The sequence below is a fragment of the Pleurodeles waltl genome, chromosome 2_2 (genome assembly GCF_031143425.1).
Source record: "Pleurodeles waltl isolate 20211129_DDA chromosome 2_2, aPleWal1.hap1.20221129, whole genome shotgun sequence".
In the NCBI taxonomy this organism is placed as follows: Eukaryota; Metazoa; Chordata; class Amphibia; order Caudata; family Salamandridae; genus Pleurodeles; species Pleurodeles waltl.
This window is the reverse complement of record NC_090439.1, coordinates 804,398,226-804,426,040: the sequence shown is the minus strand read 5'-3', so window position 1 is coordinate 804,426,040 and position 27,815 is coordinate 804,398,226. Positions and strand designations below refer to the sequence as shown.

The window sequence follows — 27,815 nt, the reverse complement described above, 5'->3', positions numbered from 1 at the left end:
GTCTCTACAGTGGGTGGGTTGCCCACTGTTCAATCCTGGGGAGTGCAAAGCCACAGTTCTCAAGTCTCTACAGAGGATGGTTTGCCCACTGTTCAATCCTGGGGAGTGCAAAGCCACAGTCTTTCAAGTCTCTTCAGTGGGTGATTTGCCCACTGTTCAGTCCTGGGGAGTGCAAAGCCACAGTCTCTCAAGTCTCTACAGTGGGTGGTTTGCCCACTGCTTAATCCTGGGGAATGCAAAGCCACAGTCTCTCAAGTGGATAACATTCTCCACTGGTTCTGGAGGGGGCCTGGTGCCCAGAGTGCTTCATCGTGCTTGTGGCAGCCTCAGTAGCATCGGAATCTTTGGCGCTCACTGGCCTGAGGTGCTGATGGCGGCAGTGTCCTGGGCACAGTTGCTGGTGGCGGCGGTGTTCTGGGCAGCAGTGCTGGTGGCGGCCGTGCAGATTTTCCCAGACTTGCCGGTTTTACTGTGCCCCTTCCCCACCTTGGATGGTGGCGCAGCTGTCTCCACACTCCCAACTGTACCCCTGGGAGTGGCTTTGGTGGCTGATTTCTTTCCTCTCTCCCGCCGGGCATTGGCCAGCTTTTTGTGCTTTACAGGTGGGGGACTATCCATGCTCTGGCTCCTTGCCACACTGGCTGCCCTGCTGCCTGGCGCACTCCAGAAGCCGGTTACTACTGGCACCACTGGTCCCGCAGATGTTGTGACTGAGGTGCTGGGTTGGGACCTGGAGAGGCGGGCCCTAGGAGACTGAAGGGGTGGGGGAGGTGAGGGGAAGAGGTCATGGTGGGACAGGAAATGTTTTTTGGGAACACTGGGACGGGTAGATGGAGGGGGTTTGGGAGTGGAGGAAGAGGTAGTGGTTGTAGGAGGTGGACGTTTTGTGACTTTGGGTGAAGGTGCATGGGCTGGCGGCTGTTGTGAGGTGGATGGCTGTTGGGTGGATGTGTGGCTGCGTTTGTGTACCTTGGGAGGTGGGCTCACAGACACACTGGTAGAGGACACAGGGGATGCGTTAATGGTAGTGGGGTGGTGACTGCACATGAGCGGGGTGTGGTGGTGGGTGTGCTGGTGATTGATGTAGTGGCTGAGGATGTAGTACATGCAGGTGTGAGTGGAGATGAGACAGGGAGGGAGGAGGGAGACGGGGACAAGGGGGACACAGTGGAGGCAGTGGATGTTGGTGTGTCTGCATGTGTATGATGCTTGCGTGAGTGCCTGTGGGATGTGTGGTGCTTATGTTTGCCAGAGCTTCCCTTGTGTGTTGACGTGTGTGCATGCTGGTCTGATGGTGTGCTTGGGATAGGCTGAGGTACAGGGGTTTAGGTCTGGGTGGAGGAAGTTGGAGGGGGGAGGCTAGAGACAGGGACAATGGCTGCCATCAATGCTGAGGCCAGAGTCTGAAAAGCTCGCTGATGGGCTGCCTGACCAGAATGAATGCCCTCCAGGTATGCACTGGTTTGTTGCAACTGCCTCTCTCCACCCTGGATGGCATTCAAAATGGTAGACTGACCAACAGTAAGGGACCTGAGGAGGTCAATGGCCTCCTCACTGATGGCAGCAGGGGTGACAGGGGCAGGGGCTGAGGTGCCTGGGGTGAAGGAGATGCCCACCCTCCTGGGTGAGCGGGCACGAGACACACGGTGAGGGGCTGCTGGTAGGGCGGTGCTGGAGGCTGTACCTGTAGATGCGGGGGCACAGATGGGCACGCCACCGCAAGGGAGCTCCCATCAGAGAAGGAGTCCGTATCGCTGGTATCAGCTCCTGTCCCCGCCGTGGAGCTCCCCTCGCCCTCCGCCCCACTGGTGAATTCAGACTTTGTTGTGTCGCCCTCCAGGGCCATTTGGGATGCAGCTCCCTCCTGCTCCGGTGCCACTGCTCCTCTGCCTGATGATGCTAATGCACACAAGAACAGGACAACCACAAAAAGGGGGGGAGACAGAAGAAAGACATGTTGAGTGCATGCAATACCGCTACAGTTGGCGGACACGACAGACACAGAAGCCCCCTGCACTACGCCGTGCACTTGGAGTTCCCTAATCAATCCCAGGGACATGGGTTACAAGGCTATGCCCGATTGCTGCACACATGGATGTCACAGGAGCCTGACTAGGTGTAGTTGGCACTGTACACAGGTGGGGTGGGGCGCCACAGGGCCTGCCTTAAGAAGGGACCTTGCATACTAAATTCGCCTTGGCCTAGGGGAACCCACAGCCCACCTCCCCCACCCAGACACCTACAATGCGCACTGAATCAGCAGAATGAGAGTGTACTCACCCCCTTGTGGCTGCTGTGATGCCCTCAAGCGCCCATCCAACTCCAGGTACGCCACCGCCAGGATCCTGAACACCGTCTTCTTGCTCCAGCGGCGAATGTCCTTCCATCTTTTCCGGCAGTGGGTGCTCCGTCTGTGGTAGACCCCCTGGGTCCGGACTTCCTTGGCAATGGCACGCCAAATGTCCTTCTTCTGGTGGGTGCTGACCTACAGGAATAGTACAGGGGAAAAGGAGAAGATATTACCGTCCACACCATCACAGTCATTGGTCCGCATCCCTACCCTTGCCATGACGCACATGCGCTCACCGTCGTTTCATGCATGCCTCATTCTAACCCCCCCTATCTTTCATCCACACCACTCCACACTGGCATTGCCCATACAGCATGCTCACATTGTACTTACCTGTTTGTCTGGAGGACCGTAGAGTAGCTTGTACTGGGGGAGGACCCCATCCACTAGTTTCTCCAACTCCTCGGTGCTGAAGGCAGGAGCCCTTTCCCCAGACACACGAGCCATTGTCTCTTCCAGATGAGGGCACAGCAGCACTTGCTGTGTAGGTCCTCTCATGTCAAAGATCTGGTATCAAGTAATTGAACAGAGAAAAAATGGTGGTCACGTCCGCGGCGGTGCGTACCGTCACTGCTGGCGTACATTGTCATTGGCTCCTGGGACCCATTGGGTCCAATGTTAACCAATGCAGGATAGCGTGGCTGTCTTCGACTGCCCACCGCGACGGTGTACAACGGCAGCGCAGTTACCTCATATCCCCTTGTCCCACTTTACAGGTCAGGCAGCCGCCAGTTCATGGGCCCACATGGCATTATTTTGGACTGCGTCACACATGTCTAGGCCTTGCTTAAACACTAATACAGGCATATGTCGATTTGCTAATATTTTCCGATTAAGCTGTGTTTACGTACCTCAGAGTTGGTTGACTCTCTGCTCGCTGTTCTCCTCCATAGGCACGTCCGCCGGGGCATTTGAGGAGATGGCGCCATCCTTCGGTGTACAGACCGCTGGTGGACCTGTCGACAATGGAGGAGTGACATGTGATCATCACCTACAGACCTGATCGTACCACAATCCTGGAACTGTGTGCCCAGTTGGAGCCAGACCTGATGTCAGCTATCCGCCATCGACAGGAATCCCCCCTCAAGTGCAGGTGCCATCAGTACTCCATTTCCTAGCAAGTGGGTCTTTTCAAACTACAGTGGCCATAGCATCAGGGATGTCCCAGCCTATGTTTTCCAACGTCTTGTCCAGAGTGTTGTCTGCCCTGCTGAAACACATGCGGAGCTACATCGTTTTCCCTCAGGTGGAGGATTTGCCTACAGTGAAAGGTGATTTCTATGCCCTAGGACATATCCCCAACATCATAGGTGCCATTGATGGGACACATGTGGCCTTGGTCCCCCCCGCAGGAGTGAACAGGTGTACAGAAACCGGGAGAGTTACCATTCGATGAATGTGCAGATGGTGTTTTTGGCAGACCAGTACATCTCCCATGTGAATGCCAAATTTCCTGGCTTAGTGCATGACGCTTATATTCTATGGAACAGCAGCATCCCTTATTTGATGGGGCAAATCCAGAGGCACCGTGTGTGGCTATTAGGTGAGAACATGGACCCAATACAGTGTGACTGGGTGTCTGGGTCTGGGGATGTCCCTATGAGTTAGTGTGTGTCTAAAAGTTGTCCCTCGACATTTGCAGGTGACTCTGGTTACCCCAACCTGTCATGGCTACTGACCCCAGTGAGGAATCCCAGGGCAAGGGCAGAGGAATGCTACAATGAGGCCCATGGGCGAACTAGGAGGGTTATAGAGCGGACCTTCGGCCTCCTGAAGGCCAGGTTCCAGTGGCTCCATATGACAGGTGGTTCCCTATTCTACTCACCAAAGAATGTGTGCCAGATCATCGTGGCCTGCTGTATGCTTCACAACTTGGCTTTGCGACGACAGGTGCCTTTTCTGCAGGAGGATGGTCCAGATGGAGGTGTTGTGGCAGCTGTGGAATCAGTGGACAGTGAATATGAGGAAGCAGAAGAAGAGGACATAGACAACAGGGACACGGTGATCCTGCAATACTTCCAGTGAGACACAGGTAAGAAGACAACACTGCCTGCTACATCTGAATTAATTCTACTACCTCTCATCTGTCTGTCATTTTCACCCAGTGTATGGTCACTGAGTTGTCACTTTCCCTTACGATTTCACAGATGTGGGTCCCACTGTGTAACATCTGCTTTGTTTCCGCATGGACTAGAGCTGTGTGACATAGGTATGTTGACATTACATTTGATATAGCATTTTGCCACTATTATTGCTAATACACATTTTCGAAAGCACAGACAGACTCCTGATTATTTTGTGATTTAAGGGTGTTTATTTAAGTGCTCAATAGTGGAGGGGGTTGCAAAATGGTCAGGGGTGATGGTGGAGGAATGTCAATGGCAGAGTCCAGTCTATTAGTCTCACAGGTGCATTGTCCAAAGGGGCATAGGAAGTGGAGCTCAGGCAGTTAAAGAATGGACAGGGTGACAAAGTGGGACAGAAGGATGACAATCAGGGAGGTCTCATTTCTTGGCGGGGGTCTTGGCATTGTTCTCTGTCTTTGTCCTGGATCTCAGGGACCGCTTGCAGGGTGGTTCTCCATCTGCAGGGGGTGGGGTGCTGGTGTGGTTGTCCTGTGGTGGTGCCTCCTGTCCACTAGTGCCGGCAGAGGTGGTGGGCAGTTCATCATCCAGGCTAGTGTCAGGGACCACTTGTTGAGCCACAGTGTCCCTCCTGGTGTTGACAAGTTCCTTCAGCACACCTACAATGGTGCCCAGGGTGGAATTGATGTATTTGAGTTCCTCCCTGAACCCCAAATACTGATCCTCCTGCAGCCGCTGGGTCTCCTGAAACTTGGCCAGTACCGTTGCCATTGTCTCCTGGGAATGGTGGTAGGCTCCCATGATGTTGTAGACGGCCTCGTGGAGAGTGGGTTCACTGGGCCTGTCCTCCACCTGTCGCACAGCAGCCCTCCCAGTTCCCCTGTGTTCCTGGGCCTCTGTCCCCTGAACCGTGTGCCCACTACCACTGCCCCCAGGTCCCTGGTGTTGTTGGGGTGGTGGGTTAGCCTGGTTTCCCTGTAGTGGTGGACACACTGCTGATTGACGTGTCCTGGGGACAGAGGTATGGGCCCACTGGGTGGGTGCTGTGCTGGTGTTTCCAGAGGGGGGAAGCTCTGTAGTGGCCTGTGCCAGTGTGAGGAGAACCGACTGTCCCGAGGTCCCAGATGGGCAGGGCTGGTCATCTTGAGCCAGTTGGACAGAGCTGCTGTCATCACTGTGGGCCTCTTCTGTGGGTGGAGTGGACATATCTGGACCCTCCTGTCTGGTGACGTTGGGTAGGGGTCCTGCAGGGGTGTAAAGGCATGATTATTGCATCTGTGTGTGCCATGGTGTGCAATGGGTGGGTGACCGTGTACCCCAGTGCTTGCATTCCTGTGTAGGACCCTGTGTGATAATGGTTTAGGGGGGTGTATGGGTATGTGCAGTGGCCATGCTTTGGTGTTACATGCATGGCTTGGGTTTGGGATGTGTGGTTTGTGATATTGGGACATACGTGAGGAGTTGGAGTGATGGGGGTGAGGGCGAGGGTGGGGTTATATGATAGCATGCAGGTATGATGGGGAATGAAGTAGTTAAAGTTTTGACTTATCAGAGTCCATTCCTCCAGCTACTCCTGCGAGGCCCTCAGGATGCAGTATAGTCAAGACCTGCTCCTCCCATGTAGTGAGTTCTGGGGGAGGAGGTGGGTGGTCCGCCGCCAGTCCTCTGAACCGCAAGGTGGTGTCTTGAGACCACGGAACGCACCTTCCCCCGTAGGTTGTTCCACCTCTTCCTGATGTCATCCCTAGTTCTTGGGTGCTATCCCACTGCATTGACCCTGTCCACGATTCTTTGCCATAGCTCCATCTTCCTAGCTATGGTGGTGTGCTGCACCTGTGATCCGAATAGCTGTGGCTCTACCCTGATGATTTCCTCCACCCTGAGCTCATCCTCAGAGAACCTGGGGTGTCTTTGCGGGGCCATGGGGTGGTGTGGGTGATGTGTGGGGTGGTGTGTGTTGTGATGTGTGGGGTGATATTTAGAGGTGTGTTGTGTGAGGTGCTTGGATGTTGTGTGAGTGATGGTGTTGAGTGCCTGTGGATGCTAGTTTGTAGATGGTGGTGTGTCTCTCTCTGGCCTTCAGTCACAATTGTTGACATAAGGTTTTGTGGGTGATGTGGGTGTGTGTTTTATATTGTATTGGGTGTGTGGGAGTGGTGTGTGTGTATGTGTATCAGGTGTGTGTATATGTAATTGTCCAACGTGGTAGTGTTTTGTAAGTGTGTGTGTATTTTGATCGCAGCGGTGTGTACCGCCAATGGAATCCCGCGGTTGAAAGAACGCTGCATGGATTCGTGGGTCGTGATAGTGTGGGCGTATTCCTGCTGGCGTGACGGTGGAGGTTTTGTTATCGCCAGTTTATCACTGACCTTTGGTGTGGCGGACTTGTGTTGGTGTCTGGATTTTGGCGGATTCCGAGCTGTGGGTCATAAGGACCGTGGCGGAATTCTGCGGCCGCGGCGGTGTGTTGGCGGTCTTCTGCGCGGCGGTAAGCGTCTTTTACCACCAATGTTGTAATGACCCCCATAGTCTACTCGTGTGGGATGAGGCAAGGATTCTAAAAGAAGGTAGGGTCACATCTGAAGTTGCAATGAGTAGTATGATTAGAATGGGCTTATGTGGACACATACTGGGTCTCCATCATGCCTCCATCATGAAATAGCATATGGTGTGTTTGTATCTCATTCTTGCAAATCACAACTCCTTGCATACAGGAAAGTGCTACATGAAAGGAGTTCCATGTGCTAGCTATGGCATAAAGAGCTGACTGAATGGCTGCTAGCCATAGAATCCACATGACCATGATGAGAAAGGACTATAAACTAGCAGAAGACATCACTGATATTAGAGCATTAACTGATACTCTAAAAGAGCATATTGAAGAAGCGGCAAGTGACTGCGGTTTCTCCTAGCCGTCCCCACCCACTCCACCCACTCCACCCACTAAGGACTCATGTTTGAATTTTGCAAATTACTACTTGTAGAAATGACTTTATTGGTTCCTGCTGTCGTCTAGATCCGAAACTTGACCGCATGAAGTTGGCACATTACAGTTGTTGATACAGGTTTCAGCTGACATTCCTTCCTTCTATTCCTTTATCCCTCTTCCTTTTTTTAATCGTATACTTTTTTTCTTTTTATATATCAGGTTGCATCTGTCAAGATGATAAAATAAAAATATATTAAAAAAATAATGTGACATACAATGAAAACAAAAACTTGTTTTAGTAAAAATATAATTTTTCTATCGAAAAAATGAGTCCCTTTGCAAACAGTGCTATACTTTTTGCAATGCCTTTCACAATTTAGGCTGCAAGGTGTAATGTTTGACGATGCGGTGATACAGAGGGAGTGGGCAGTGGGGGGATTGAACATGAACAAGGTATAAGGAATTGAGGGCCGCGCCTCATCGCTGGCTGAAGGGGCACGTTATCCTTTCACGAAAACCCAATCTTACAACTCTGTGGTCACCATCACTTCATGGCAGGCCACAGTCAGATGAAGTCAAAGCCATAATCAGACTGCAGCTGGATGCTGCTGGAATCCCAAGCTTCAGGTGACATCATCATTCACTGTCAAACTACAGCAAGTCAATGGCAAGTTATAGCAAGGTAACTGAACCATGGTCAGGACGAGGTTAAATTATAAAGAGTGCGTGGCAAAAACATGACAAATTACAAACTGTCAAGTTATTGTCAGCCCACTGTCCATTTGAAGTTGGCACAGGAAGAGCCTGGCACGCTGTGATTGTTACTAGTATCAGACTCAGGCCACCCTTTCCGTGAAAAGCTATTTCGACTAAATATGAAATATGGGAAATAAAAATTGGGACCTCTATGGTCATAGGTAGAAAGGACTGTCGTATCATCGTCTAGCCTTTGTTAAAAGAGGACTGTAGCAACATCGTCTAGCATTTTTGTCAAAATAGCCGCTAAACATTTCTCAATCATGTTGGCACGGTGTATCGATTAGGCTTTACACAAAGAACAAGCATGCCACAGATAAAAAAACGTTTCATTCCATCTTTCTCTAGAAACTGAAAAAATATTCAAAATAGTTTCACTTTATAATTTAATTTTCGCTGTTGTCTACTCGTACATGTAATAAACGCATTGCCCCTATCCAGGAACAACCTGCCAGTGCCAGCGGCAGGATTAGTGAAAGTCTTTCATGAAAATCCTCTCCTTGATGCCATCTGAACTGTAGATTACATCAATCAGCTCGGGCCCTCGTGCAGCCATCTGTCACTTGTCAAGCAGCAGCACTGTGCACGCGCAAGGCTGTGCTGCGTCCCGGAACCAGTGGGATGCGCGTGCTCTCCTTAGGCTTCCTGCTGTCGCAGAATTGAGTTTCTTTCTCTATTCACTCTTCCAATAATCTCTTATCACTCAGCCTCGATTATTAAAGAAGTACGAAGATGACTTTAAATCAGTCCCACTTCTAACAAGTGATGCAACCTTGCATTCTTGTGAAGCTAGTATACCTGTTTGTGTTTGTATTTTTATAATCATGTTGTTGATGTGAAGCACAGTTTATTCAACTTCTATTGGCATTTGAAGGGTCTGAATTTGGAGAGAAACGACATGATGTCACAGGTATAATAAGTAGTCTCTACATGATAAAATAACTCATCAATTACGCCATGTCGTTCTAAATGGACGGTAATGTCAACATGTTTATTCCAGTGTAAGTAGTCACTGTGATGCTCAGTGCTTAATTTGAGCGGGTGATTGCCGGTGGGACCACCTGCACTTATTTTCGGAGACCGGTACTTATTTTCCACGTAAAGCAATTACTGCGAGCAAAGAAAGACGGAAACGCGTCACAAAGGAAGAAAGCAGAAAGCTGCAAGTGTGAGCTATAGGGGCAGGGAGTGGCTGTAAATGGATTGGAGAGGCCCGAGTTGGCTTTAGGATTACGCTGCCTCAGTTTTCTGTACTCGTACATTTAAATGTAGCAGTCACGTGTTTCAGACGAGAGCTTGGGCACCGGCAAGTTTTTTTTATCTCAAATTAACCGCTGGTGATACTCTTGAATGCTTGGGCACTGGTGAGGCACTCCATCTTCTGCAGAGTACCCTGGCAATTAATTCATTTCTCAACCACCTTCAACATGTACATGATTCCCACTGGATACATACTTACTGATTACAACATTTAGGCCATCAGTACACTGATTACACGCAATTAATTGACACGTCCCTACCTGAAGCTCTTTACGAACAAGATAAAATTCCTTCTGTTCAGTAACAAAAAAAGCTCCATATTCAATTGTGGCTCTCTTGTCTGAACCTAGATGAATGCACCCCAAATTGACTTTTACTGCACCATCACTTAGACTCATTATTGACCTGAATTTGCCTTAAAGGAACAAACGTCAGTACAACAGTGCAAGCCTGGTGCTTTACTACTTGTAGTTGGCAATACTTTACTCAATGGCCCACATCTGCCCACCTGAAAGCATCATACATACTGAGTTAGGTTTCATTTACGCCCTGAAGAAGCTCAACCACATCACCTCTACACTGAGGGAACTACATGAACTACCCTGCTAGCCCTGCATATATCTTCAAGACCATCTGCATCACCTATAAGAAACAGCCCTCCAACAAATCTAGCCAACAAACTAACCAGTACTACCCTAAATAATGACCTGCCTCGCCGTAAGCTATCCTAATTTACACCTCAGGGGTCCTGTCTGGTCTTCAGAGACCTGTTTTTACCCAGGTGGGCTTGTGATTTATAAGTATCCCTACATACATGAATATATACATACTTACAAAACATCATGCCACCAAAGTTAGGATGCATACAAGCAACTGTAATCTGGATGACAAGCCAGTGGACTTCGGATGCATAAAGGAAAAATGATTTTGTGAAGCTGACATAGCTTCTACCCCTCTGTTTCTTCTTTCCATGATCAGGGCTCATCTTTAATATGATTCAAGCGACACGCACAGGGTCATGTAGAGTCCTGTGCATAATCCAAGGGTAATACGTTGATGTGCAAATGGTATGCATCATATTACCCCTAGAGTTAGAACCTATGGCAGCAGTATGCTTTAAATTATATGGGCCAGCAAATGCTAATAGCCCTGCATCTGTTTTGGCACTTCGTTATCCCACAAAAACCTGCTAATGTGAAGGAATGGTATAAATATATGCTAATGTAACTACTGCATGTTTCTGGCATCAGTGCAAATTTCACTGACAGGGAATAGCAGCAAACTAGCAGACACACACCACATAATGAGAAATAAGCAGAGTAATACCCTCTTTGAAGCATGTAGATATTGAACGCAAGCAGGAGTGCAGTGTGAGGGCTATGCACACCGTGTTGTTGCAGGTGCAAATTGCATAGACCTACTAGAGGCACTCTTAAATACATCTAATCATGTCACCCTTCAATTACAAATAAAGAAGTGTGGCGATTATGTACTTTCTTAACTGAAGATGTGTGTGAAACCACCATGAAACGGCTGGCAGAGAACCAGGTTGTAATCAGCAGGGCGGCACAGAGTTCAGCTCTGTCCTGGCTGATCCCATCAAGCACTGCCGCCAGCCTGTCGGGATCTCCGATCCCAGCAGAAAATGTAGTAGGTTGTCAGGGCTGCCTGCCAGCCTTGTAATGTGGCAGTCGGACCCCCACAACTGCAGCGGTCCGACAGCCATCGTGAGTGTGGCGGTCCAAGGACCGCCTCACTCGTAATTAGGCCCCTATGTTTCTTGACAGCCAGTCTAAAACAGATTCACAAACACCCTTTGTTTGCAACTGCTCACGAGGCTCCATTAACAAAAAATGGGAGAATATACTTGTGACTCCAATGCAAAAAATATCAGTCATAACATGAGGATCCCTAGTCAGGCTTTGCCATAATCAGTCATAAAGGAGGGGTTTGCCTTGTAAGTTTATGAGCATTCACAACCTGTAACTCTAGCAAAATGGTACAAAAAACAATTACATGCATTTTCAAGACAAGGCCTACACACATTCCTCATCAGGTGATGTGGTACTAGAACAATAAACTTTAAATATAGTGCTACAAAAAATTCGGTAAGCAAAAATATTGATGATAAAATACCTACAACATAATTATAATATATATTATATTATTATATATCAACAAAGATAAATATATCTTGAATATGTAGATGTGGAGTTAAGAGCAGTAAATCTGTACTTACCAATATATATTTATCTCATTTTATATTTTAAAGTCAGTTTCTTTGGTATGATTTTCTTGAAGCACTGTTGGAGATGACCCTATTAGGGGATTTCCCTGAATTGTTTTGCTTTTTTTCTCCAGGTCTTTTGTTGGCTCTCTTTGTGTGGACTTAAGACTCTGGGTACTTTCCGAATGTACTGCAGTGGGAAAGTGCGCATGCCCTGCCCACACATGCTAGAAGGGGGCCCTTATGTGCTTGGTTCAGGTGCTGCTCCCCGGAGCGCCCTGTGAAAACGTACATACCTGGACAGGTACAGCCCTGGCTACCAGTGGGACATCGCACTGAGTATGCCACCTATTAGTATAGCCTGTGAAACATGTATCAGGCCTGCCAATGCAGGCCTGTGGAGGCGCAGTTGCACTTAGGCTTTGGTAGGCACTACTAACTTCATAGCCAATTCTGAGGGGACCCTCGCTATCCCTGGAGCACTCCCCAAGGGCAGGGTGGGTGGTAGACGGAAGGCTGGGCACATACACATGAGAGTCCTCTGCCCGGTAGGGAAGAACCCGCCACACGGGTTCCTTGCCTTGTGGGGGGGGTCCAGCTCTTCCCATACGTTTTTGCTGATTCCCTACCAGGTGGCCTTAGGGCCCTGAGCACTTTTCCACTGTTGATACAGTGTGGAATTGGAAGCGCCTTCCTACATATATGGGATATGGTGCTGGCCAGTGTGTGCGCGTGTGCCCACTGGTACGCCAAACCTGTTCTGAGCATGTCATAGCAGACCTGTGTGTTCACTTGCCTCTCTGGCATGTTTAAAAATGTATCCAGCCTGTCTTAACAGGCCCAGGAGTGCGCAGTAGCATCTATGGTGCTTTAAACCTGCATCCAGCCTTTTGTAACAGGCCTGTGCATGCACACTAGCACCTAGTTTTTTTTAAAATATGCATCCAGCCTGTCATAGCAAGCCTAGGTGAGTGTACTTGCACCTATGGTGCTTTAAACATGTATCCTGCCTGTCTTAGCAGGCCTGTGTGCGCACTTGCACCTATGGTGCTTTTAACCATGTGTCCAGTCTGCCAATGCAGGCTTGTATATGCACAAGGGCACGTATGCACAGAAAGTGAAGAATACCCATGTGTGTTTTCACTGCATGGGAGAGCTGCTCTGCCCATAGGTTAGCATGGGGGAAGTGTTAAATTACTCCTAGCCGTATCAGTGGATTGCAGCAGAAGAGCCTCATGTTGTTTACTATCATTAGATTCATCCTGACAAACCCCCTTCTGTGGTAAAGGTGGTTTTGTCAATAAACATGGAGAAATGCCACTTCTGGAAAGTGGACATTTCTCTTCCGTAAAACTTTTTTGTGCCTTTTGATTCGACTCGAGTCCACACTGGGGAATGGAGGAGCACATCTGTGTATTCCCCAGCGACAGCTATAATACTTGAGGGCACAACTGGACAGAAGACCTCTGCCATTTTTGGGCCCGGTTGGTTAGACTGGAGGGACACATTCTGACACTTGGCCTATCGGGCCAGAGCATGGCTCCACTAAAGATTACGATCTGCATTCCACAGCCCCATGGCAGACAGGACTGAAATTTAGGGGAGACATATAAGGTTTAAAGGGGAGCCCTCTGAACCTCCCCCCAACTTCAAAGGCACACTACAGGCTAACTACTGGTGCCACACTGCAGCAAAATAGAGATACACTGCAGGAACGTAGGACGGAGACTGTGGACTGTGTTGTCCTGGCTGTTTTTGGCTTACCCCTTGTTCGCTTGTGGAGGTCTCAGAGACATTAAAGACCTCTCACAAGGGACTTACACCTTCTAGCTATCTCATTTGGAGAGCGGTGCCCCCGTAAGTGCCCACATCATCTGCTGTACTCCATCTGGTAGCAGCAGTGTGAGCATGGAAGTCAGTATTGCGCCTGGAGACTGGATTTGCCTGGTGCAGAGCCTTCAAAGTACTGCCTGCATCCAATTAATGTGGCCCCTCTTCTTGGGGTCAGGGCATGCGTAAGTGTTCTGCTGGTAGTGGAGGGATTTACCAGTTGCAGGACTCCGCATGGCCCGCTTTTGCCGAGCATGCCGCATGTGTCTAGTGCGGCACCCAACTGAATGCTCATTGTGTGCGGTGTCCAATTCACTGTTTGCGACCCTTGGAGGTGGGGTTGTAAACATAGCTGTGTTGCATTCTTCCTTGTGTGGCACCACTGAACTCAAGTCTCTATGTGTGACCTGATTTGTCTAGTGAGGCTAAAATCATTGCGCACCAGACGCTGCGCCTCACTCCAGAGAGGTACCGCATTCATAACTCTTCGTGTGTGTCTGGATTTGTCTTATGCGACTCAAGTCATCGTGCTCTAAATGTTGTGTCTCATTCCAGTGAGGTACGGCAATGATAACTCTTCATGTGTGCCTGGATTTATCTGGTGCGACTCAAGTCATCGCGCGCCAGACGTTTTGTGCAAGCTTGGTACTTTACCACCTGCGGTTGGCAATACTCTACTCAATCACCCACACTTGCCCACCTGAAAGCATCATACATACTGAGTTAGGTTTCATTTAGGTCCTGAAGAAGCTCGGCCACATCACCTCCACACTGAGGGCCCACAATGAATCCTAGCTGTAACTGTGGATTGCAGCAGAGGAGCCTCATGTTGTTTACTATCATTGAATTTGTCCTGATAAACCCCTTTCAGTGGTAAGAAATCATCTTCAAGACCATCTGCTTTACCTATAAGGAACAGCCCTCTAACAAATCTAGCCAACACACCAAGAACTACTACCCTAAATTATGACTTGCCTCATCGTAAACTATCGTAATTTACATCTCTGGTCTCTTGTCTGGTCTCCAGAGCTCTTTTTCTTCCCAGGTAGGCTTGTGATACATAAGTAACCCTTCATACATAAATGTATATGTTAGAAATGGGGTCTTTGGTTGGCAGTCAGGTTACCCCCTGTCCAAGCTAGGACCCTCACTCTAATCAGGGCAAAGGAGAAAAACACCTGGTTGACTCCTGCTCACACCCTTGGTAGCTTGGCACGAGCAGAAAGGCTTAGCTCAGAAGCAATGTGTAAAGTATTGTTCTGCCAACTTCACCTCTCAAGGGCCCAGGGACTGGAAGGGACACAATTTGGCAGGGCAGGAGTCTCAACAGAGCGTCCAGGTGCTGGCAGAGGAAGTCTTTGATGGCTCTGAGACTTCAGAACAGGGGGCAAGCTAAGTCCAAGCCCTTGGAGATTCTTCTCAAGCAGGAATGCACAACAAAGTCCAGTTTTTGTCCCCTTTCACAGGCAGAAGCAGCAACTGCAGGATAGCCCAACAAAGCACAGTCACAGGCAGGGGCAGCACTTCTCCTCAGCTCTTCAGCTCTTCTCCTTGGCAGAGGTTCCTCTTGAATCCAGAAGTGATCTTAAAATCTGGGGTTTTGGGTCTAATACTTATACCCCTTTCTCCCTTTGAAGTAGGCAAACCTCAAAGGAAAGTCGCTGTTGTTTACTAGATCCTGCCTTGCCCAGGCCAGGCCCCAGACGCACACCACGGTGTTGGAGACTGCATTGTGTGAGGGCAGGCACAGCCCATTCATGTGTAAGTGACCACTCCTCCCTCCACTCCAGACCAGATGACTCACCGGGAATTGAAGACTACACCCCAACTCCCTTTATGTCACTGTCTAAAAGAGATTCACAAACAGCCCAACTGTTAGTCTGACCCAGACAGGGAATCCACAAACAGGCAGAGTCACAGAATGGTTTAAGCAAGAAAATGCCTACTTTCTAAAAGTTGCATTTTCAAACTAACAATGTAAAAACCAATTTCATTGATAGATGTATTTTTAAATTGTGACTTCAGAGACCCCAAACTCCAAATTTTGATCTGCTCAAAGGGAAACTGCACTTTAAGAATATTTAAAGGCAGCCCCAATGTTAACCTATGAGAGGCACAGGCCAACAATGAAAACACACCAGTACATGTCCCACCTTTGATATACACTGCATCCTGCCCATGGGGCTACCTAGGGCCTACCTTAGCGGTGCCTTACATGTCTAAAAAGGGAAGGTTTGGACCTGGCAAGTGGATACACTTGCCAGGTCGAATTGTCAGATTAAAACTGTACACACAGACACTGCAGTGGCAGGTCTGATCCATGTTTACAGGGGTACTTATGTGGGTGGCACAATCAGTGCTGCAGACCTACTACTAGCATTTGATTTACAGGCCCTGGGCACCTCTAGTGCACTGTACTAGGGACTTATAAGTAAAATATGCCAATAATGGAAAAGCCAATTACACATACAGTTTCTCATACGGAGCACTTGCACTTTAACACTTGTCAGCAGTGGTAAAGTGCCCAGAGTAACAAAAATAGCAAAAACAGAGTTCAGCACACAGCAGCAACCTAGGAAGCAGAGGCAAAATGTTAGAGGAGAGCACACCAAAGATGCCAGGTCTAACAGTATACACAACACCATGCCACCAAAGTTTGAGTACATACAAGTGACTATAATCTAGATGACAAGCCAGTGGATTTTGGATGTATAAAGGAAAAATAATATTATTAAGTTGATGTAGCTTATACCCCTCTGTTCTTTCTCTCCATGTGCAATGCTCATCTTTAATATGATTCAGGTGACACGCACAGGGTAATGTAGAGTCCTGTGCTGAATCCAAGGGTAATACTTTAATGTGAAAGTGGTATGTATCATTTTACCCCTAGAGTCAGAACCTATGAGCAATACATATGTGAGTTGAACTCACCTGACTTGTCTTGTGAGTCATCAAATTCTATATTGAAGGACTGCCCGTTGTTGTGGAGCTTTTGGGCGCTGGATGAATCATAGTTGACGGTTAAGGGTTGGAGCGTGGCATCAAATGTGGCTTCTTTAGTTCTGATGTCAATAGGGGACTGAAAATCTCCATCAGCAACAGGGAACAACGTATGCCAGTGATTGGGCCCTGTGAAAAGAAAAACTTTCTTACAACATAGTCTATAACATTTCAAGCAATCTAAATAATAGCACACACCATTGCTAAAGCAGTGTTTGAAATCTTAAAGTATCATAGGAGAATAAAAGGCATTTGCACGTAGAAATATATTAGAAAATATTTTCATAGACATGATAGTTATGTGTATACTTGTCCTTAATAAATAAAAAAATAATGGGCCTGGTACACCAGGCAATTATCAGCTCTAAACGTACATTTACAGCTGAAAATGGCTCTTCTGACTACTCTAAGCCATTTAAACAAGCACTGACAAAGTCAATAGGTCTCAACTTGGTCATGAAGGCTGCTTATTTACACATGCATTGTAGTGCATGAGCCAGCATGTGTCATGAATTGGGTGATGGTGCAGGAGGCCATTTGCAGGAGGGCTATGTTAGAATGGTAAGTTAAAAACGTGAGAAATAAAAATAAGTCATCCTCGTTAAAAAATGTACATTGAACATGGGGAGAATGTAGAAGCAGGACAGAGAGAATGAAGAGAGAATGTAGAAGAAACTGGAAAAACAGAGAACAAAACAAGGAAAGACCTGCACTGTGATGAGGTGATGAAATTATAATAAACACAAATCCTTTAGTAGGCAGTGGAAGGGCACATCTCATCCAATCAGAAAACTGTGAGAGCAAAATGCCCTGCGTCAATACAGAAGAGGGGAGAGAACTATTAAATCAGAAGCACACAAGTGAGATGAACAGCAAAACCATTCAATCATGGACAGGGGGCTGTCCTAAAGCTCTAATTTGAGAATAATGGAAAAAATAAGCCTATGTTTATGAAAAAGTGGTTCATCAGAGCTAATGTACCACATTTTCTGTGCCCCCTACCGGCGCCTAACAACACCATTGTGGTGCCATATTGATTATACAATGCACTATGGCATTGTTAGTAAAATAGTGTCAACATTTTTTATGCTATTTTGCCACTTTCCTACACTAGCGTAAAACCTTTTGACGCTAGTGTAGGAAAGTGCAAGAAGGCCCATAGGTTTCTGAGCAGGCACTAAAAATGATGCCAAAAATGCAGCAGTAAAATCTGTTAAATTTCATTGCACAATTTTTGCCGGCCTCCTAGTGCTGGAACGCCCCCTTGCATACATTATGTCTGGCACAGGCATGATGTGGCGAAAGGGGTTTCAAAGTGGCGCAATGCATGCATTTCACCACTTTATAAATGTGGCACGGGAAAAGGCCACCTTAGCGTCAAAACAATTATGCGTAGGCAGTGCTAAGTCGGCGCTAAGGTGGTTCAAGGGGCTCCTAAATATGCTCGTAGGTCTGTCTACAGACAGTTAAAGCATTCCGCAGCCAGTACCTAAAAAATGTATGCATGAATGCATTTAAAATTGCATGAAATAATAACACATCAGCGTACAATTACACAGTACTAAACCCAATACAAGGGGTAGTGAGTGGACAGAGCTAGATGTGGTATGCTTTGAAAATCAAACTTTCCTTTCCCCAACAGTCACAGCTTAGGAAAAAGTAATGCAAAGCAGAGTACTTTCATGGGTACAAATTTAAACTCCCTTTGTGAATTGCAACGCATAATATTTACTGAATAGAAGCAAAACTATTTCCAGAAAAACGCCTTTCATTGCCCAGTGATGTATACAGTAATACATGTATACAGCTTCACACATTCCCGTGTATCTCTCAGTAATAGAATGTTAGAGTTCTCAGTTCACTGTGCACCCGGGATAGGTTATGTCCGGTGTGTGTCAGGCAGGTACACTTTGTGTACTGCCAGCCCAACCATGAGTAATGTCAACCCTTGAACACACCACACCTTCGCCGTCCAACAGTGCAACTGAATACGTTCACTTCACATATTATCACTGGCCAAACATTATCCCTGGGATTAGCAATGGAAAAGTAAACACATCAAAGTACAATCCAGGTGAAATGGCATGTTTTGTTAAAGATCTGTGGATAACGTTGAAGGCAGAGATTGGAAAGGTGTATTAATCTACGGTTCTGTTGCTTGTGGAGTCACAATTCCTGGACGAAAATTAAAGACGTGTTTTTCAGTTTGGATAGCTTGCTACAGTGCTGTAGTGCATGACGATTATCAAACGTATGAGTGGATTGGTGGAGAATTGATGTTTGGGAGCAAATGCCATGGGCAGCTGGTGATCCGCAGGCTCTCTCACAGTCGGCTAGCTACTCGCACATGGCTAGAAGTAAACAGACGAGGGTTGTGGAGGAGGCCCCAGAATTCGTTCACACACTACACTGAACCATGACTAAGCACAGCATGCCTTCTCAAAATCATTACAAACTTCGATTACTACCCTTACCGTAAACCAACCCACGTCATAACCGGCTACAGTTGATTTTAAAGTGTCAAACTCCCTCCTACTTCAAGTTGCCATTGCTTTTTCTAGAGCCCTAGGCAAGGTCCTAGTACTGACGAGAACAGCAACATGCAGTCATGTTTCCAGCAAATGTCGTCCTGAGCTGGGCTTTTTATTGAAGTACAGATGAGTTCAAGTTACTGGCTGTGCAGGGGCAGTGTATATTATTTGTTAGCTGCAAAGGCAGGACGATAATTCCAATCAAAGAAAACACTTCCAATAAATGCAAAACTCTCCTCTAGCTTGCACAGTGTACCTATCTGTCAACAAAAACCTGAAACATTTCCAATGAACCCCTCTCATCAAGTCCATTTGAGGAAAAACATATGGCAGAAAGAACATGCCTCAGCAAAACCAATAGGCCTGGCCTCAGTAAGCTGGTGCAGTATTTATTTTTAATATATATAAGCATGTGACACAAACATACAAAGAGAAACGCAGCACAAGCTTGCAATACAAATTTAAAATAGAAAAAAAACTGTTGTGGTGGTTTGACTAGTGATATTTTAAATGCCACTCAGTTCATTTCAGTCCGGTTGCCTCGTGTATTTTATAATTGCTAGTTGTGAAGGAGACAAGAATAAATCACCACCTAACCACGGATACACATCTTAGGCAGTTATCTGCTTATAATGTCACTTAGAGACTTTAAAACAACTATAAAAAATGACAGAAAATAAATCACCAACTAACTGGACACCGAACTGCAACCAAAGAGTTCATATTTAAAATTAATATTAAAAAAATTAAAAACTGTTGTTAATGAAAATAAAATAATTATTTTTAGATGGATGTGAGTCATGTACAGAGGCTTACCGCAGATGCTCAAAGTAAATAGAGCTAACGGAAACAAATGAGCTTACCCATCGCCCCATGCTGCATGCTGTGGTTAGCAGAGACAAAATGCGCATGACAATTCAATTGACCAATGAATATAGCTTGCTGACCCTATGCTGGCATTATTTGTTTTAGGGTGTCGAGCTTGGGTTAGTCCCTCCAGTGAAGCATACCTAGTTTAGTGTATTCTTCCATGAGTGTCTGCTTTCTGTAAATGGGCCTTTAAAGTTTGGTCTTATCTTGTCACATTTGCTGTGCATTCAAAGGCGAAGGTCAAGTGACAGGCTCTGTATTTCAAAAGAGACTGGTGCTTACTTTTCGTTCCGTGACTTCAAAGTGAATGATCTATGAGACGAACGTGCTGGGTATTGAAAAGGGAAAGATTTTCCTAGCCTTTTAAATGTATGTAAATGAACTGTGCAAATACTTCAAAATATATCAGAATTAGCAAAGCAAAAATGGAGCACTTTTTTTGTACTTCTGGAGTGTTGCGGAAACAAACATAGTAATATGATCAAAACATATCAATGCACTAAATGATGCCATTTCCTCACATTATTGTTTGTGTGCTGTATAGTTTTATCAGTAAAACTGTGCAAATGTAATGGTCATCTCAATTGAAAATGTGTTGTCTGTAATGGCTGTGGGCTACCACACCAAGCATACTCCACTTTGTGCCATTCAACTGTATGCCACTGCATGACATCTACAACATCCCAGTCTACAACACTCCATTCTACGACACTCAATGCCACTCAACTCTATGACAGTCCATGCTGCTTCACTCTGTTCTACGCTATGCCGTACTACCCCACTCCACTCTATGACACTTTAATCCACTCTATGCTACTCCACGTCACTCCACTGAATGCCACTTCACTCTACTATATACTACACTGCTCTATGACACTCCAATCTACACCCCTCCACTCTATTGCACTCTACTCCATTCTATGCCACTCCACTCTATGACACTCCACTCTATGTCACTCTAAGCCACTCCACTCTGTGACATACTATGCCACTTCTCTAGGCCACTCTATGCACAACTCTACTCTATGCCACTCAATGACTCGCCACTCTATGACACTCCACAACACTCTACACCACTCTGTGCCCCTCCATTATATGCCCCTCCACTCCATGCCACTCCGCAATAATTTACTACAATCTACACAATACCACACCACTCCACTTTATGCTACTTCGCTCTATGCCACTGCAGTCTATGTGACTTCACTCTATACCACTCCACTCTGCAAAGCTCCACTCCATGACACTCTACTCCACTTCATGCCACTCTCCTCTATGCCACTAACTTTTAACCATGCTGAACAGCATCCGTGCTGGTATACAACATGGCTGAAGCGAATAGGTCTTGCATAGGTGAGACAGCACTGTGAAAGAAGCATCCGTCCACTTCCAAATGAAGCTGTGCATGAAACTTTGAAGTGAAAATGAGCTTCCAGTTGCTAGGCATAACGAGCCTGTTACACAAAGGGTTAAGGAGATCTCTGCCTTTCTTACTGTCTCTTTAAGACCTTATTTGTGAGTTCCATGATTGTTGCAAGCTGGGAGTGATTCTACACTGGGTCATGGATGTGCAGCCTCAAGACCTTTGTGGTGCTATGAGCAGTATTGTGGCCCTGTCTACCATTTTGATCCCCCAATCTGTGACACCACAGGCAGGAGAACATCAGTGCGGTAGAACCGGTTGTTGTGGCCAGGAGTAAGGGGTGCCTGTTGCCTGGCTGTGCTGACTAAGGTGAGAGGCATTGAGTGGATCCTGCTAAACCCACACCAACCCTCTTGTATATGTGTCTGGGCTGTATCTGTGAAGTGTACCTTCTGGTGAGATTGTTTCTTGGAAGATGTAGTGCACTTGGCAGCACCTCAAGAGAGATAGGTCAGCTAGTCCATGTTGAGCCAATACTTAATGCAGGACTACAGGCACCGTTGGAACCTGCTAAACCCACACCAACCCTCTAGTAGATGTGTCTGGGCTGTATCTGTGAAGTGTAACTTCTGGTGAGATTGTTTCTTGGAAGATGTAGTGCGCTTGGCAGCACCTCAAGAGAGATAGGTCAGCTAGGCCAAGTTGAGCCAATACTTAATGCAGGACTATAGGCACCATTTAGGTGAGCCACACGTTGTCAACGATTGTCAAAGACAGATGGCACAAACTGGTCCAGAGTAACAAAATGCATTCCATTACGTCTAAGGAATCGGAGGGGAAGAGCCTGGGGTGTGCAGGGAGAGAACCCTGTCTGTCTGACATATTAGTGGCAATACAGAGCTCAAGGGTGGCTCTGGAGTGGACGGTAGACACAGTAGCCATTGAGGTCAACTAACTCTGGGTTTTCTTTCACAGGATTGCGGGGACAATCATAGCAGCAGAGGAGCAGGTGGGGTTATGCAGAGAAAGATTGGCCAACTGAAGGTAGAAGAGACTTCTCTGATGCTGCATGTAACAACCATGGAGGAAAGGGTCGAGGATGCAGAGGGATGTTCTTGTCACGATAATTTGCACTTTGTTGGGTTTTCAGAGAGGGCCGAGGGCCCCTCTGCATAACTGTTATTGGAAGATTAAGTCACTCACGTGTTTTTCATGACTAAGAGAGCAGTAATCATATCATTCATGCCACCGCAACCACCTGGAGCCTCTCACGTGCATTAATTACAAGACTTTTAATTCATCAAGATTGCAACACTATCCTGCAGTACATCAGGTTATCGGGCCCACTGAAATTTGAAAATTGGCCAATTCTTATGCCCCCTGATTACATCAAGAGGGTACAGGATTAAAGACTTTCTACCAGTGAAATTCCAAGACTTGAAATTGAAGTATAGTCTGATCTTCCCAGCGAAGTTGGAGGTTCAATTAGAAGGAAAATCCTGCATTTTCTTTACCCAGCTGAGGCATGTATTTGGATTGAACTGATGGGGGTCAATCCGATGGGGAGTGAGGGGTGGAGCACTATGGACACTCCATTACCTTTTAGATCTGCAATGTTGATGAAAGGCTCATGACAGTCCACACAGGGACACAACACTACCTCAGTGGGGAGAATAGAGATATAGCCAGAAAGCCCAATGTTGGATGTCAACACTATACAAGGAACTGAGGAGAAGTTTCTACTTCTTAGAGACTCTGTACAAGACATTAGTTAGGACTCTACTGGTTGTGGTCTGGTTGAGTCTGCCTGAAGTCACCCTCTTGTTAGTGGTTTGGCACGTACTCTTGATCATACACTGGGGTGGGGGGGATCGTCAATACTGAAAATGTGGAGCGAATTGTTAATGAAGGGATGTGGGCTGGGTGTCCGCAGGGACACAAATGATGGTTGCTTTTGTGGGGATCAAACTGATGAGTGGATCAATTGTGGAAGATGCATATTTGGTTGGGGAATGCATCTGTTTGCATACTAATATTTACTGTTTCTTCCATGTGACCTAAGACATAATATTTAGGAATTATGTTATTCAGTAACACTTGGATGGATGGGCTCAGAAGCAATGCCGAGAGATAGGGGAAGCTTAGAGATACTGCTGGATCTGGCCCTTTCTGCAGGGTCACACCCAAACACTTTGGCTTCACCCCTCCTGTTTTGCTGAATTTGTTTTTGTTGACTTTAGGAGTCTGTGCTCTTTACTTCTTCTAACCAGTTCTAAAATGCTTGTGCTCTCTCCTTTAAATCTGGCTTACATCCAATTGGCACATTTAATTTACTTGTAAGTAAAGTGGTACTATATGTCCCCATGGCCTGTAAATGAACGGATTCCAGTGGGCCTGCAGCACTTATTGTGCCACCCATTGAAGTGGCCCATTAGCCTGTGTGTAGCTGTAAACTGCCACTTTGATCTGGCAAAATAAACCTTTTGCTAGGCCTAAACCTTCCTTTTTAATACAAACAGATCACCCCTATGGTAGGCCCGAAACAGCCCCTGTGGTGGGGTGCAGTGCATTTAAAAAGTGGGACATGTGCTTTCAAGTTTTACGTGTCCTGATAGTAAAAAATAACTATCCTATTCATTTTTTACATAATGCAAAGCCTGCCTCTACCATAGAATAACATTGGGTTATCTGATTACATTTAATACTTTCATTTCAGAGCAGGTAGGAATCTTATTTTTGGTGTCTAAGGAACTGTAATTAAAAATCCTCTTTAACAGTAAAGTTGTCTTTTAAGTCACACCTCTGAACATGGCAGTTTTAGAAATTTGGCATTTTCTTGTCCTAAATGTTTGATGCCTTCAGGCTCAGAGCTTGAGTTAAAAGGCAGTATGCCATTAAATACAATAGGTCCCTATGTACTCTGCAGGAGTAGCACCAAAATGTTGGTGCTACTCCTGCAGAGTACATCAGTAGCATGAAAAATAAATTATGCAATAGCCCCCTATCCTGCACCATGATGCGCCGTATTTTAAATACAGTGCATTTATGGTGGTGGTAGGGAGTGCTAAAGGGCTTAAGAAACTTTTCTTAAATATACCCATATGTATTCAGAAGAGAAGAGGACTGCACACTTTGGGTTAAAGGGGGGGAAAATAAAAACCCAGAAAAAGTGCTATCATCCATCAAAGTAGTGTCCAATGAGTGGTAAATTGTGTGCAGCACCCATGGAATGTACATGGCTGTAAAGGAATGAGCTGTTATCTCTAAAGTGTGTCCAGCAGCAAATCTGTTCAGTGACCTCTTAAACATGTGGGGCATATTTTCTAACATCTGACTGAGTACATCAACTAAAGTCACTGTGCTTTGTTTAGTCAAAGGGAGAGAGCAGAACAGCTCCCTATCTACTAAGATGTGGCGCAGTTCCTCACTCCCCCAGCCCACTCACTTTAGACTGCTTTGCAATAGCACATACCCTTGTATGTGTTGCTTGCTGTTTAGCATAGCTTTTGAACTGGAATGGTGCCCTTCCAGTACAAAGTACTAGGGTAGAGTAGTACAGCAGACATGCAAACCTGAACAAATTTGGACAAAAAAAAGAAAAACGTTTCTCCAATGTTACATCTGCCTAGAGGAGGAGTACATTTTTGGTGTATATTTTTGGTACAAAGCTGTGTCTACCTTTCTCAGCAGATAGTGCTTTGTATCAAAATCCATGGTTAATTAATGGAAACACCCATGTACCACCCATGGAACAGCCCCTTGATGCAAAGTAGCACAAAGCAGTGCATAATGCTACTTTGAGATATTTTAGGGCTATTTTCCACAACAAAACAAGATTTGTGTTATAACGTAAAGCTGAAAACAACATTTTGTCCCACTTTGTGCCACTCTTGTTCATTTGGCAGGGGTTGGCTCTTATTCTAGAATGACATTGGATTGCTTTGGAGGTTGTGCTACTTTTCAAGATCCTTCATTGAATATGTTTAGGGTCCTTAATATGGCCGACAGTCAGAAACAAGTCTAGCTAGCCATGTAATGTCTCAGGATGGATACACATATTCACAATTTAGAAAACAAGTGCAGATTTTAATAGCTTACCAGAGACTTTTGCACTGCACATGCTAAACTGTATTCCAAGGACCCCAGAAACATTTGGAGTGATGTGTGATACCGTATTAGAACATCAAAATGTTGAGAGCTCCATTTAAGACAATGGAGTAGCTCCGGGCTTGTAATGCCTGGTATAAGCCTTCTTCTCTAACATTCCAATGTTTGTCAATACGTTTCTCCCTTTTTAATTTCGAACATTCTGCCCTAAGTCGGTGGAATATTCTAATAGCCTTATAACCCTTCTGCCTTGGGCTATATCTGCTGTTAAAGACCCTCTCCCTCTTTATGGACCCTTAACTGTGGCTCTGGCATTTAACTAATTTTCAGGGCTTTTAACAACCAGTATAGCCCACAGCAGAAGCCAATAAGGTGTATTAACAGCCAAATGTATGCTACAATAGAGCCACATAACAATAACAGCTTGAATAAACAGAGGTCGTGCTCACCATCTGTCTTTCGGTTCATTTCCCACCCCGCTGTGTGTCACTTGATCTTGTTAGTATTCGTGTTGCATGCCATTGGTTTAGGGAAACATCTGTGATGTTCATTTGAAGCATCATGAAATGCATGATCATTAATCCGTGCATTTCCAATAATGCAATAGTGTACAGAGCCCAACTAGTAATAGGACAAAACAGGCCAACAGTTTTGGTATAACCACACCTGGTGCTTTGTAAAAAATACTGCAAAAAGATGATTAAGAACACATTCAGTAACATTTAACATTTTGAATTTCAAATATCTACCTCTTCTATCAAAAGAGACAACTTTTCTAATGACATATATTTTCTTTTGGTAGCCACAGTTACACTAACAGCACAGCTTTTTAGGCCTTTTTTTGCAAATTGGCAATATATAGTGGCAATGTGTGTTGGTACTAGTATGCACCTGCCTGCAATGGACTGAATATAGCACAAGCCCCAAGTAAGGATAAGTTGTTTCAAGGTCAAGAACAAAGGCCCTCCTTATGACCCTGGAAGACGGCGGTATTATGGAGAAAAGTACTGCCAACAGGTTAGCGGTACTTCTCCTCATAATATGACATTGGCGGTTTGGCTCTAGCCAAACTGCCAATGTACCACTCTGTCCGCCACAACAATAACAGCTGCCGGCTGGAGACTTCAGTCTCCAGCCCAGCAGCCTTCACTAGCCCGCCCGCGGGATTATGACTCTGCCTACCGCCATGGTTTTCGTGGCTTCCTTACCGCCACGAAAACCATGGTGGTAGGCACTATCAGTGACAGCAGTTCCTTCCCTGTTACTGATAGGGGTCTTCCCCGCCCCCTCCCCAGAATTCCCCCCTCAACATACACGCCACTTTACGCACCATCACACACACTCATACACACACTTATACCCACATGCACCCACGCATGCATTCATCAATTCACACACACATCCAAACACACTGACATACATACGAGCACACACGCATTCACACAACCACACATACCACACGCAGTGCACACCCACATTCACGCACACAGAAACATACAAACACACCCCCCACACACACACAACACCCCCCACCCACCCTCCCTTCCCTGTCGGAGCACCCAACTTACCTGATTTCAGGGGTTCCTCTGGCAGGAGACAGGACGGGGCGCTGCTGCCAGCAGCAGCGTCCACTAGCAGAACACCGCCAGACCGTATCATGGGTCATGATACAGTTGACAGAGGTCTACTGGCGTGGTGCTGCTGCTAGCAGCAGCGCTACTTTACCACCGTCCACCTCCATGACTGTAGTGAAGACTGCCCTGTGCTTCATTACTGCCACCTACCAATCCCAGCACCCTATGCCCCCACACATTGAAATAAACTTTCGACTCCTGCATTGTGTGGCCCACAGTCGAAGTGGGGGGGAGGGAAGTGGTGGACTTCAGTGGGCAATATGCCATGGAACTCACGCTCAGCACGGAAGCGGCCAGCACGAGGCCTGTGTGACTTGTGCATGTGTGGGCTTCCGCCCCCTCTAAAACAGCAAGGAATTCTAGAGCATTAAAGGGGTCAAGATCAAAAGGGCTTCATCTGGAGTGCTCGTGCTAACCTGCTTGGCCTGGAAAAGATTGGAGTGTGACGAGTTCGGTCAGCAGAGTGTATGCGGCCCCAGTAGACTCTCACCAATATCTATAGGGATTTCTCATATCCAAATAGGAGGCAGGTAGTTAAGGTGGTCAGAAGCTCCCAAGGAATAAATCCCAATGAATAAATCAGACAGGCAACCGGAATGCAATCTGGAAAGTCCGTGTGAGGCAAGAAAAGGGCTACCAAAGAGGACAAGGCAAAGCTCCCAGGTAAATACCTCAGTGATATGCCAAGATGACTTCATTAAAGAAGAAAAATCCTCCAATTCACAGTTTAAGAAAGCAACACGTGCAGTACCTGTAAGAAAGCAACACGTGCAGTACCTGTAAAAAAGAAGGGTATAAAATAATGGATTTCCTAGTGACCTGACACTTAAAATCAGAAGATGAAATCAAAGCTCTCCCGGGGCACACTAATTCA

General features: G+C 46.4%; 1 protein-coding gene across 1 annotated transcript in view; it reads right to left on the bottom strand.

Annotated features, from left to right (window-relative positions):
* The window catches only part of LOC138277424 (carbonic anhydrase 13-like), a 124,043-nt gene that overhangs the window by 76,237 nt on the left and 19,991 nt on the right, over positions 1-27,815 (bottom strand). Inside the window, exon 2 of the mRNA XM_069219224.1 lies at positions 16,368-16,565. Coding sequence (XP_069075325.1) covers positions 16,368-16,565 — 198 coding nt within the window. The remainder of the gene's footprint in view (positions 1-16,367; positions 16,566-27,815) is intronic.